A 13680-nucleotide genomic window follows, 5' to 3' on the forward strand; every position below is an offset into this window, starting at 1 on the left:
GATCTAAAATACTCTCATATCTGCTTTAAAACACTACCAAAATGAAAAGGAAATTTCAAGTTGAATAAACGATGATGTTTAATCCTACCATAATGCATCGTTCACTCTATCACTCCTTCTCCTTTACCAGATGTTTGCGCAAAATAATGGATGAGATGAAGTTTATGGTGTAAATTGATTTCGCTGCTCGTTGGATGCTGCCTGAACTGCTGTGCTCTTCCAGCACCACTAATCCAGTATTATGGTGTAAATTCCAGAGCTTTGGACCTGTGCATCTTAGACCAATATTCTTCAATTAAGTTTTTATTTACCATTCATAGTGCCTCCTATTTTGGCTCTGAATCAATCTTTATCTGATTTTGCTGCTTTGAAGCACTTTGAGATACTTTCCTGAGTAAAAAGGTGCTAACAAAATGCAAATTGATATTGTCACTAACCCAAATGAAGACCTGTCCAGCACCAAAATGAGGTCAGTCAGAGTGGAGGAAAATCCAGATTTCAACAGACCATATGACTGAATGATTATGTATCAATGTGAACAATAATTGAATCACTCATCCCTGTGTTTTTCCAGATACTTTTAACCCAAAATGTAACATGTTAAACAAGAAACATCATTTAGAACTGAAGTCAAAAACGTCAAACCTATATGTTTTATAAGCATTCTTACTTACCTCTACTTGTGCTGTTGCTGCGCCCAAGATCGCGAGTCCTGTCTCGACTGCGACTGCGACTTCGACTTGCACTCTTTGTTGGACTATGGCTATAGCTCCTGCCCCTACGGCGATCATACCGCTCTCGATAAAGATCTCTGGGGTGAGGGTGAGGATATCTTTCAAAGTCCCTACGTCGTCGTTCTTCACGTTTTTTCTCATCACGAGTTCTGACAAATTGAAAGAACTCATCACACTTGTGTTGCAATAAGGTTAGTCTTTCAGTTTACAATGAGTAAAAAATCCAATCTAACCTTGCATTCAACTAAAGCTAATGACATATGGAAAAATATAAGTCTGTGGGCAGAATGTGAGGAAGTCAATCAAAAGTAACAGGGGGAACCTCACAGTTAACAATCTAGGGACTGTCATTTGAGTCACATCCATATTAACATCGGGACAAAAAGATTCGTGGGCGGCACAGTGGTTAGCACTGTTGCCTCACAGCGCCAGACCCCCGGGTTCAATTCCTGTCTCAGGCGACTGACTGTGTGGAGTTTGCAGATTCTCCCAGTGTTTGCGTGGGTTTCCTCCGGGCGCACCGGTTTCCTCCCACAATCCAAAAAATGTTAGGCAAATTGGCCATGCTAAATTGCCCGTAGTGTTAGGTGAAGGAGTAAATGTAGGGGAATGGGTCTGGGTGGGTTACACTTCAGCGGGTCGGTATGGACTTGTTGGGCCGAAGAGCCTGTTTCCACACTAAGTAATCTAATCTAATCACAAAGCTACGTGTTACTGAAAGAGGAGCGTAGGTATAATGTTTTCAGTTCATGGGAAGCAGTCACCATACTATGGAAAAAAGAAATAGTTCTCTTCAAATGGCTTTCCCTTAAGCCAGGCTTGGACCAGAGCCAAAGCAAATCAAATAATTAGGACAGCAGATTAAGTTGCATTCAACATTAAAGGATGCACAAGCATTCAGTGTATTGCGAGGCAATATTAGTCTTGAAATGTGTTAAGGGAGAATAACGCTGAATGCAAAAATCTCTCAAACAAAATTGTCTCATCTCACTTTAATTACAATCCACTCAGGAAAGCTGGAAGGTGCAGCTATCAGTTTCAGTACAATCCAATTTTTAGGCCATTCATTATGAAGGTTTAAAAAAAAGATCTATTTTTCATTACAACAGGATAGTCATCTGTTGAGAGTGTAGTGTTGGAAAAGTACAGCAGGTCAGGCAGCATCCAAGGAGCAGGAGAATTAACGTTTCGGGCATAAGTCCTTCATTAGGAGATTGTGGGTAAGTAGCGTTGAAATGGCCATCAGCCATGAACGAATGGTAGAGTGGACTCGATGGGCCGAATGTTCTTACTTCCACTCCTTTTCTTCTGGTCTTATGCCAGAAATGTCGATTCTCCTGCTCCTGGGATGCTGCCTGACCTGCTGTGCTTTTCCAGCACTATAGTCTCGACTACGATCTCTAGCAGGCCTCAGTTTCTCCGTGGAAATTCATCTCCCTAATATCTTAATCCCTTTCATATTATAACATTATAAAAATTAAATCAGAAAAGCACTGAAACCAAAATAACCATTACTTATTTATCATGCTGAATAAGTATGTTATGCTGCAACATATCAAAACTAATACATATCTATAATTCATGAAAATCTGTAGAAATAATCTGCAAGCAGTATCTCTTTGCTGGATAGGGACTTTATGGAAGTATAAATGTGCATTATCTTGGAAATTAAAGCATTCTCCAAGACAAAAATTAAACATTCTTCTTTTGTTTATTTGAATACTTCCTCTACATGCAAAAATCAGAAAAATGTACATGACAGATGACATTAATCGTATCTGACAATTATACATGCATTGAAAACAGATTCAAGCCTGACTTTTTCAGGAACTATTTTGGGTTAAAGCATTTACCTTGTCTCTATAGGCCCCAAGACTGGTTTGAAAGGACTGTGACCTTTCTTTAACAAAGATTTTCTGCCATCTTGTTCTTCATCATATAAAGGAACCTAAAGGAGCAGTGAAAAAAAAATGCTTACTGCAGTTTTACGTTCAGAAAATTATCAGATGCGAAAAACTTCCAATGGGAATTTATTCATGACACGTTACTGCCAGCCGGGACATCCTACAAGCCTCTCCAGAGGTTGGCCTCTCAGTCAGCTGTCACAACTATGCTATCACAACTCTCAAATTTTAAGCATAAGATGTGACTACTCTACAAATATCGGAGTTTGTAACTTATTTAAACTTAATACTGTATTGTAACCACTTAATCCAACAAAAAAATGGAATTCAAAGATTTTGCGGATATCCACTCCACCCGACCCCCCGACCTCAATCGCAGTCACACAGCAAGGAAAGAGACCCTTCTGTCCAACCAGTCCACGCTGAACATAATCCCAAACTAATCTAGTCCTACCTGCCTGCTCTTGGCCAACATCCCTCCAAACCTTTCCTATGCACGTATCTATCCAAATATCCTTTAAACGTTGCAATTGTACACACATCCGCCACTTCCTCAGGAAGTTCATTTCACACGTGAACCACCCTCTGTGTAAAAATAAATTGTCTCATGTCTTTTTCAACTCTCTCTCCTCTCAACGTAAAAATGTGCCCCCTAGTCTTCAAACTTGCCTTTCTTTATGACTCAAACCTTCCATACCCAGCAACATCCTGGTAAGTCTCTTCTGATCCCTCTCCAATTTGATAACATCCTTCCTATAACTGGGCGACCTGAACTGGACACAGTATTCCAGAAGAGGCCTCACCAATGTCCTATACAACCTCAATTTATTTTCCCAAATCCTATATTCAAAGAACTGAGCAATGAAGGCAAGTGTGCTGAATGCCTTTTTAACCACACTGTCTACAATGTGACACAAACCTTAAACAACTATATACTGCACCCCTAGGTCCCTCTGTTCTACAACACGACCCAAGGCCCTGCCATTAATTGTATAAGCCCCAACCTTGTTTGTTGAACTAAAATGCAATACCTTGCATTTATACAGATTGAACTCCATTGGTCATTTTTCAGCCCACTGACCCATTTGATCAAGATCCCTTTGTAATCTTAGAAAACCTTCTTCAATGTCTTCTTTGCCACCAATTTTGGTGTCATCCACAAACTTACTAAACATGCCTTCTATACTCTCATGTAAATCATTTATATAAATGATAAACAAACAAGGGCTCAGAACCAGCTTCCAAATGATATCATCTTCATGAGTTCTAACGTCAGAAATAATACTAAGAGATACGAAACAAGATTCTAAAGATTATTTGCCAAAGAAACAGTGATCCATTGGTGCAAAACATTACCCAGATTGTGGTTTAAAGAGAACATTATGTGACTGGAGAGATTGAATTATAAGGAAACGCTGGACAGGCTGGGACTTTTCTCCCATGGAGCTTAGGAAGCTTCGGGATGCCTTCATAGAGGTTTATAAAAGCACGAGTTGCATAGATGAGGTGAATGGCTAAGGTTTTTTTACTCCAATTAAGGCGAGTCCAAAGCTAGACGGCATAGGTTTATGTTGAGAGGGAAGAGATTTAAAAGGGACCTAGGGACAAATTTTTCATTCAGAGGGTGGTGTGTATAAGGAATGAGCTGCCAGAGGAATTGGTAGAGGTTAATACAATTACAACATTTAAAAGACATTTATGTAGGTACATGAAAAGGCAAAGGTTTAGAGGTTTATGGGCCAAATGCAGACAAACGGGACTAGATCAGTTTAGGAAACCTGTTCGGCAGGCACAAGTTAGGCCAAGAGGTCTATTTCTGTGCTGTATGACTCAGTGAACTATTTTCTCAAATTTTCAATAAGTTATAAACGGCAAATGGCAACCCTGAAAACTAAAGTTAAACAAAAGCATAACTTTATTTCAAAACAGAATTGGGACGGGGTGAGTCAGAGTGCTTGGATGACAGGCATTCAAGGAACTCAGCACTAGGAACAAGTGGGATATCCACGGCCCGTGTTATTGATGGAAATGGAGACTGACGAGCCTTCTGATTGGTTACCAACTTACGGTAGGTGGGATTTATACCTGCAGGATCCTAAATCCAAGGGAAGATCCATTGCTGGCCAGTTAGGTATCTCAGCAGCACTTAAAAGATGTTGGGTCTCCTTCAACAGAAGTGTTACCAGACTCCATCGTGAGACCCTTTCGTCTGCATGAAATCCAATGCAACTTTTCAAACCTGAGTGCTTCCATCATACAGTGAGGTTTTGCAGCATGGAAAGAGACCCTTTGGCCCATCATGTCCATGCCAGCCATCAAGCATCCTTCAGTTCAAAACACAGCTAAAACATTAACTCTGTTTCTATTACAACAGATGCTGCCAGAACAACTAAAGCTTCTTTCACTTGTACTGAATGGGACATCACTGTACATTTTTCCCTATGTAATGGGCAGGGGATAATGAAAATCACAGGTAAGTTTTTCTCAGATAGTACTATTAGGTTCATCTGCTAATGAAAATGAATGAACCAAAGGGCTTTTATGACTAAACGCATCTTTAATGTGGCATCCCATAAACTCCAATATTTAATAGATTCTTGAACTTGGAATTTATAGTTCAAAACTATATTTACTAGGTTAGCCATAATCTACTTCAAAGTAAGACTCTCAAGTAAACATAAGTAACTCACTTCCTTCTTGTCCTCTCTCTCTTGCCATGTAGGTTGCATGTCCTGCTTTATTGTCGCCTGGACAAGCTGTTCTGGTCGTGGCACGTAGTTCTTTGTGCTTAAAGCATCAAAAAGTTTGTCCACAAATCCAACAGTTTCTGTCAAAACAATGACAAATGATGAGTTGTGATGCCATGGAAACAATTTGTACATACTTCACACAAATAAAACCCTTGTAATTTAGTAACTGAGTGCACCTTGCAAAAAACAAAAGCAATGCTTTCAGACAGGACTTGGCTATTTATACAAGATGACCACTTCCAAATCAGCACTACTCAGAACTCTCAAAAACAGTCAAAACTGACTTAGCAAACTCCACTGTCTCACAAGGAACTGAAACATGTTTGCACCCTGTCTAGGTGAGTTTGGTCAGAGTGCTCTGGTTTCCTCCCACAAATCAAAGATGCGCAGGTAGGGTGGATTGGCCATAATGTTCAGCGATGTACAGGTTCGGTGGGTTAGCCATGTTAAAAGCTACTGGGATGGGATTGGGTAGGGGTGTAGATCTAAGTGGAACCCTGTTCGGAGGGTCGGTGTACTGTAAAGATTTTATGGTTCTATGACATATGAACATAATGCTTCTAACCAGCAACACCAGCATCTCATGAATGAATAATTTTTAAAAAAGAGTCAAACAGATTTTTAATTAGTAATGGGTTGAAGGGGATGGAAAGCAGGCAGGAAAGTGGATTTGAGGCAAAGGTAAGATCATTCATGATTACTGGTAGGCTCAAGGGGTTGAATTGCCTCCTTCTGCTTCTACGTCTTATGTTCTTATTTATGATACTTATCCAGTTACACCTCATTTTATGAGATACAACTTTCCAAATCACAGTATCAGAGTTTTTACAGAACAGAAAGAGACTCTACAGCCCATCCTTTTGGCACCAGTCACCAAACATCCATCTATTGTCAGCCAATTTCCAGCACTTAGCCTGTCGATTTGCCCTGTAGTCAAGTGTTCATCTAAGTAGTTCTTAAATGTCTTGAATGTTCCCTCCTCTAACACTCTTTTGGGCAAAGAGTTCTAGGAACCCACAACCTACTGAGTGAAAAGAAACTTTCAAATCTCCTCTAAATCTCCTGTTCCTTAACTTAAAGTTGCTCCTGGTTATTAACCCCTCTGAGAGGTAATGTTTCTCCCTATCTGCCCTGTCTATGATCCTCAGAACTTCATTTACCTCAATCAGATCCCCTTCAGCATTACTTGCTTGAAGGAAAACAACCTCAGCCGATCCAATCTCTATTCACAGTTCAAACACTGCAGCCCAGGCAACATCCTGGTGAATCTCTTCTGGTCTTTCAAGTGTAATCACATCCTTCCTACAGTGTGGTGACCAGAACTGTGCACAGTGCTCCTGCTCTTGCATAGCAAACATTATATACAGCTCCATCATAACTTACTTGCTCTTGTATTCAATGCCTTTACCAATCAATATAAATATCCGATATACCTTTTTAACCAGCTGATCTAGTGCCTGCGTAGGTTTCCTCCAGATGCTCCAGTTTCCTCCGACAGTCCAAAGGTATGCAGGTAGCTGGACTGGCAATGCTAAATTTCCCATAATTTCCAGGGATGAGCAGGCTAGGTAGATTAGCTACAGAAAATGCGGGTTTATAGGGATGAAGTAGGGAGGTGGGTCTGGGTGGGATGATCTTCATACCTTCAGTGTGGACTTGATGGGCCAAAAAGGCCTACTTCCACACAGCAGGGATTCTATGATTCGGTCTGTCCTGCTGAATTCAAGGATCCATGGACATAAACACTAACGTCACTCTGATCATCTATACTTCATATGGCCCTAACATTCAACATGCTCTTTTTGCCTTGTTAGTCTAATCCTGAACAATCAGGTAATGCATTGTCGGTGTATCAGCCCAGCTGTACCATGCTTTCATCCAAAGATTTGCTCTTCACTATATAACATGCCAACAATTTTCGTGTCATCTGCAATCTTACTGATCATCCCCAAAGTCTAGATCATTGTGCGCACAACGAGTAGCAAGGGATCCACAATTAATCCTGTGGTTCACCAATGGACGTAAGCTTCCTGCCACAAAAATACCTTTCAACAATCACCTGCTGCTTCTTGCCACAAAGCCAATTTTGGATCAAATTCGCCAAATTGCACTTGATCCTCTGGGCTTTTAGCTTTTTAACCAATCTGCCATGCAAGACCTTGTCAAAAACTTTACTGAAGTCCATGTAGGCTTCATTAATTTCAACACCATCCCTGACAAACTGATCATGATCTCAAAAAAACGCAATCAAATTTGTTAGACATGCTCTCCCCCTCAGCCATGATGACCATCCTTGATTAATCCCTGCCTCTCCAACTGGATATGTCTTCTGTTCCTAATAGTTTTTTTCTAATAGTTTCCCCACCACAAATAGTCAGCTCACTAACCTGTAGTTTCCAAGTTTAATCCTACTATCTTTTTGTATTATCACATCACATTAGTTGCCTTCCAGTCCTTGGCACACTTCCTTTGGCCATAGAAAATTTGAAAATTAATGTCAAGAGCCCCTGAAGTTCCTCTGTTGACTCTCACACAGCCTGGATACTCTCAGCTAGGCCTGGTGATTTATCCACTTTGAAGCCTGTTAAAACCACTGCTATCTCCTCTCTCCTAACGCTAGGGAATGTTATTATAGAAAGACTAATAGTTAAAAGCAACAAGTTCTTGTCAGTTCAGTTATTTATATTTGACTGCAGTCTGTGGGCACTTCAGTAGTACACACAATAGAAAACAGAATTATTGCAACTTATTCACTTCTGAATTTACACAAGGTGGTGACATAGTGGGAATATCATTAAACTACTAATCCAAAAGAACAAGGCTGATGCCCTGGGGACGAAGGCCGAATCTAGCCTAAAAAACTAGCCGAATAAAGATCATGTAACCATACCTCGTTTATTGTACACACCCATCTGGTTGATGAATATCCTGGAGGGGGCTAAATCTGCTATCCTAAGCTGGTCTTGCCTAGCTGTGATTCCAGGCCCAAAGTAACGTGTTTCATTCTTAATTGCCCTCTGAAATGCCTGAGCAATTTATGGAGCAGCTCAAGATTAGCAAAAAATATTAGCTCAGCCAACAATGGCCACACTACGTGAACAAATATTAAAGAAGGAAGACTCCAGAAGTTGCTCAGAGTTTCCAAAGGGTATGAAGGTGATTATCTATTAATATGAACATTAAAATCAAGAATAGATCCTCTATTTTAGTAATGTGGTTAAGGTATAAATATTGACCAGACTACTACAAGTAACTTTCTTATTCTTCTTCAGATATTGCCATGGCATCTTATACACATCCCTGAAAGAGTGGACAGGATCTCAGATAAACATCTCATACAAAAGGCAATGCCTTGGCTACGGAGTTACAACACTCTCAGGACTACATTGCCATGTCAACCTACTTTTTTGTTTCTTGCTTGAATTGTGGCTTGAATTCACAACCTTCTCACTCAGGAGTGCTATTCACAGAGGCACAGCTAACCGCTAAAGTACATTTTACATGCAGAAATGTAAATTTGAATATAAAACAAAAACATTAGGGACAATTAAAATAATGTTCAGGAAAATGAACTACTGAACAGCTGTACTTTCTTCAACAAAGCAAATTATATTTTGTTCATTTGCAGGCTTCATGCGCATTGCCCTGCTGCATGAGTGAACGAAGGAAAATTCTAGCACATGTGTAAACACCAATGTCAAGAAAAACACATCCTTAAAGAAGTAGCATGCTGCATATCACCAATTAAATAAACTGTCATACCTTTTGTTTTTTAGTTGAGGTTGCATTCAAGTACATCTTTATTTTAAAGTACTTCTGAAACAGTGCACACTCTGGGACCACATATGCAGTGATCCAAGGCGAACAAAGGAAAACAAGATAGTCCAGTCCATAGGAGCCAATTAACTTTGACTCTCTACCCGATATTTTCAGGCAAACAATGGTAGACCACAAAACAAACTTGTTATTTTTAGAAAACAAATCTAATTTGCCAAGAGCTGCATCATTATATATATTTAGATTGCAGTCAGCATCTAATCACCTGTCCAATATTCAAGTCATGTATTTCAAATAAACATGCTATTATATTTTCTCAAACTGGTAGATTTAAAAAGGGAATCCCAATAACAACCATCTTTGCTTTCAGTCATTTTTACAATAATAAAATATTTTCACCTGGGAGGCCAACATGTATTGAGTCTTTTTTCATAAAGTACTATGCATTAGACTGCTACATGATAAATATTAACCATGTACTTGAAATGTCTCTGTTGCTGTAACATTCAAGTCCAAAACAAAAAGCGTTGGTGCATACCTACGTTTTAAAAGTTATGATACCATTACAAAGAAAGTTATCTTTCCTTCATGTGCATAATTTGTAAAATTTACATGACAGAGATTAAAACAGCATTTTCATAATTACAGTCTGGCAAATTAAAAACAAAAAATATTTATTAGCATTAATAATTAGTTAGGTGAGGCCGATACGTTCTGGAAAGAAGATAAACAAAACTGCTTCCCTAATTATTCAATTAGTAAATGTACAGCTAATTGTTTCACTGAATTGTACAAATCAAGAAAACGCCATGTTGAAACCATACTAAGACATAAATTAGTTGATTTGTTTCTCATCAACAGGGGAGACACCACAATTGGCAAAAGCAGGGTCTGAGGTGGTGAGGTGAAAAATAATTTTCTCTCTTTTCCATTTGCTGAGAAAATGTATTTCCAATTAGGCAAAATACCATGAAAAAACTCAAATTTGATGATCTTTTTCATGTTAATAGTTTATTTAGTGACTACTATCTATACTGCTGTGTGATGAATGTCACTTGCAACAATATTTAAGAGAATCCCAAACATGCATTAGCAACTTCAGAAAAAAAAGACACAAGAAAACTGTCGGGAGAAGAAACAAAACATAATTCTTACCTTTTTGCAGAAATACGTCCAGTTGATCAACACACAAGGCCTTCAGTTCTTTTTCTGGCTTGTCTTTCTTAACTAAAGCCACTACATATTTAGCTAAAGCTGATGGGTCAGCATCACAACTGAAAAATAAAACAATTAGACAAAGAAAATTAAAACAATTCAACCACAAAAGGAAAAAAAAATTAAATCATAAAGAAAAATATCAAACACTAAAATTGACATAACAACAATCTTGATTTTCTGGGGTGGGTCTTCAAAATGTGCAACGGGTTTCCTTTTCTGTAGTGACCATTCCATAACTTCATCTACAAAGCAACTAGCAGTTCTTTCTACTGAAAAACACCAGCAACAAGCTAATTCTCAGTCCAAACCTCTATTGCTTTTGCAAATAAGTTTAATTTCTATACTGGATCTCCATTGGTAAAAGCTGTTCATTTCACCGTCTCCCAGAAATTCAAGTTACTATTGAATATTTTTCATAATTTTAAACACACAATTGTGTTATATCACAGATTGTAACCTGTCTCAAAATGTGCCAGCAGCAGAAAAGTAACGTACATACGCCTCCACTTGATCTATATTAACTGAGCGCATCTGGGTTACCTCCTGGCCATCTGAAGCATCTTTCAACTAAGTATAAAAGACAACACTTCAAGTTTGAAGTGAACACGCTAACTTCATTTTATCCTTTGATAGGATGTGAGTCTTACGCTAAAGCCAGCATCTGCCACCCATCCTTATCAGCCGTTGATGGTAGTGGCTTATTTAGACACTTCAATAGGGATTTTAGAATCAATCATTTTGCAATGGATCTGATGTCACATGAAAGAATCGTCAGCTAAGGACAGCAGATTTCCCTTCTCAAAAAGGGCTCAGTCAACCAAATGACAGAACTGATGGTAAGTTTAATCATGGTGACCATGAAACTATCAATTGCAGTTTTTTTCTTGAATACAGATTAATTTATTGTCATGTGTACCAAAGCACAGTCAAAAGCTTTGTCTTGCGAGCAATATAGGCAGATCACATAGTTAAGTAGCATAGATAAGTAAATAATAGATAAACAGCAGCATGCAAATGCTAAGAGTTTGAGAGTCCATTCAGTATTCCAACAACAGAAGGGGAGAAACTATATCGAAACTGGCTGGTGCATGTGTTCAAGCTTCTGTATCTTCTCCCTGATGGTAGAGGTTGTAGAAAAACATTACCAGGGTGGGATGGATGTTTGAAAATGCTGGCTGCCTTTCCTTGATAGCTGGCCATCGATAGATGGGAGGTTGGCCTTTGTGATTGTCCTAGACGAGTTCACCGCTCTCTGTAACTGTCTCCGATCTTGAATGGTACAGTTGCCATACCAGGTAATGATACATCCTGACAGAATGGTCTCGATGGCGCACCTACGAAAGTTGGCAAGGGTATTTGCTGTCATGCCAAATTTCCTCAGCTTCCTGAGGAAAAAGAGACATTGTTGGACCTTTGTAACCAGAGCTTCTACAAGAAGAATCGAAGAAAGCTGTTGTGGATGACCAATCCCAGGAGCTTTAACTCTCCACTTGCTCCACCTCTGTGCTGTTAATGTGCAGGGGGGCATGAGTAACATGAGTAAAATCAATAATGAGTTCCTTGGTTTTGCCAGCATTGAGAGCTAGGTTGTTCCCAGTGCACCATTTTTCCAGGTCTTCCACCTCCCATTTGTAGTCTGTCTTGTCGCCCTATGAGATTCGACCGACAATGGTGGTGTCATCAGCGAATTTGTAAATGGCATTACTCTGGTGTTTGGTGACGTGGTCATGGGTATAGACTGAGTACAGTACAGGGCTGAATGCGCACCTGTCGGGGGCTTCAGGATGAGTGTTAGTGAGGATAAGATATTGTCCCCAGTCTCCACTGATTGAGGCCTGTGGGTCAGGAAACTAAGCATTCAGTTGCAGAGAGTGGGGCTGAGTCCAAGATCACTGAGTTTAGTAATCAATCTCAAGGGGATAATACTGTTGAAGGCTGAACTGTCGTCAATGAGTAGGATTGTTCTTGGTGTCAAGATGGTTCTAGGGAGGGGTGAAGGGCAAATGATATGGTATCTGATATGGATCTGTTGGTCCAATTGGCAAATTAGGGTGGGTCAAAATTAGTGGGGAGGCTGGAGTTGATTAATGCCATGACCAGCCTTTCAAAGCAGCTCATGACCAACAAAGTTAGGGCCACTGAGCGGTAACTGTTGAGACATGCTGCATGAGCCTTCTTAGGCACAGGAATAACGTTGGCCCTCTTGAAACAGGCAGGGACAGTAGCCTGCTGCAGGGAGAGGTTGAAGGTGTCCGAGAAGACCTCTGCCCGTTGGTCTGCGCATGCTCCAAGTGCACGGCCTGGCACTCCGTCTGGTCTCATTGTATTCCTTGGATTCACATAATCACAAAGGAAAACTGAGCTGACTTCTAATGCAGTGACTGTTGGGATAGGTTCTTAATTCATTGAGCTTAAATTCCACTAGCTGTGGATTTAAACCCACATCCCTCAAGTCTCGGTATCTGGATTACTGCTGCATGTCATCACCATCAAGTCACCGCCATCCCAGAATTCCCTGTTTTTACTAAGTCAAAAAAGCTTTTTTTGCCCCCCTTGAGATAGCCAACATTTATTGCCCATTCTTAACTGCACTCTCGAAGGTAATGGTGTGCCAGCTTTTTGAACCATGTAGTCTATGTCATGTACATACACAGTGTTGTTAAACAGTAAGTTCCATGATGTTGATCCAATTAGGTTGGAGTGTGACTTGGAGGAGAACTTGCAGGTGGTAGTGATCCCAATGGTCATTGTTGTTCTAGGTGATACAAGTCATGAATTTGAAAGGCATTATAAGGCAGCCTTGTGTCACCCGACCAGGTTCTATCCTCCTGAAAACCACTAACATTACCCTCTTCAAAATATTTTGCCAAGTAAAGTTTCTATGATCATAAAATTTAATTTTAAAAATCATTATAATTCAACAGAATTACTAAAAGATTGAACCAAGGTACATTATGAAATGCCAGTTAGATATTAACAATGACAGACGTTAAAACCCTCGAAAATTGGAGAGATGAGGAAAAGACTAAAAAAAAACACTGTTGAAGCCCTTTGGCAGAACAGATAAAATATTAGATAATGTATCAAAATGATGTCTTCATTATGTGACTAAACATAAATATCACAATAGGACAGTATTCCAATAACTTTCAGACATCACAAGAAATAGGATTTATTTAAAAAGCTACATGTAAATTTCTGCCTCAATTTGTAATTCAGAAGCTTCTTGACAATTGCTTAATTCCTTTTGCGGTTTTAACAATTACTGTTGATAGCAACTTTTGATAAGGTTGTTGC

At 39.5% G+C, this 13680-nt stretch overlaps 1 protein-coding gene across 3 annotated transcripts in view; it reads right to left on the reverse strand.

The window, feature by feature from the left end:
* Nucleotides 1-13680, reverse strand: part of rbm27 (RNA binding motif protein 27) — a 142455-nt gene that overhangs the window by 114193 nt on the left and 14582 nt on the right. For all 3 annotated transcript variants that reach the window (XM_072590434.1, XM_072590435.1, XM_072590433.1), the window contains exons 2-5: nucleotides 10321-10439; nucleotides 5329-5465; nucleotides 2588-2682; nucleotides 675-883 (exon numbers count right to left, since the gene is read on the reverse strand). In XM_072590434.1, the coding sequence (XP_072446535.1) occupies nucleotides 675-883; nucleotides 2588-2682; nucleotides 5329-5465; nucleotides 10321-10439 (560 nt within the window). The remainder of the gene's footprint in view (nucleotides 1-674; nucleotides 884-2587; nucleotides 2683-5328; nucleotides 5466-10320; nucleotides 10440-13680) is intronic.

The sequence above is a fragment of the Chiloscyllium punctatum genome, chromosome 20, assembly GCF_047496795.1.
Source record: "Chiloscyllium punctatum isolate Juve2018m chromosome 20, sChiPun1.3, whole genome shotgun sequence".
Classification (NCBI taxonomy): domain Eukaryota; kingdom Metazoa; phylum Chordata; class Chondrichthyes; order Orectolobiformes; family Hemiscylliidae; genus Chiloscyllium; species Chiloscyllium punctatum.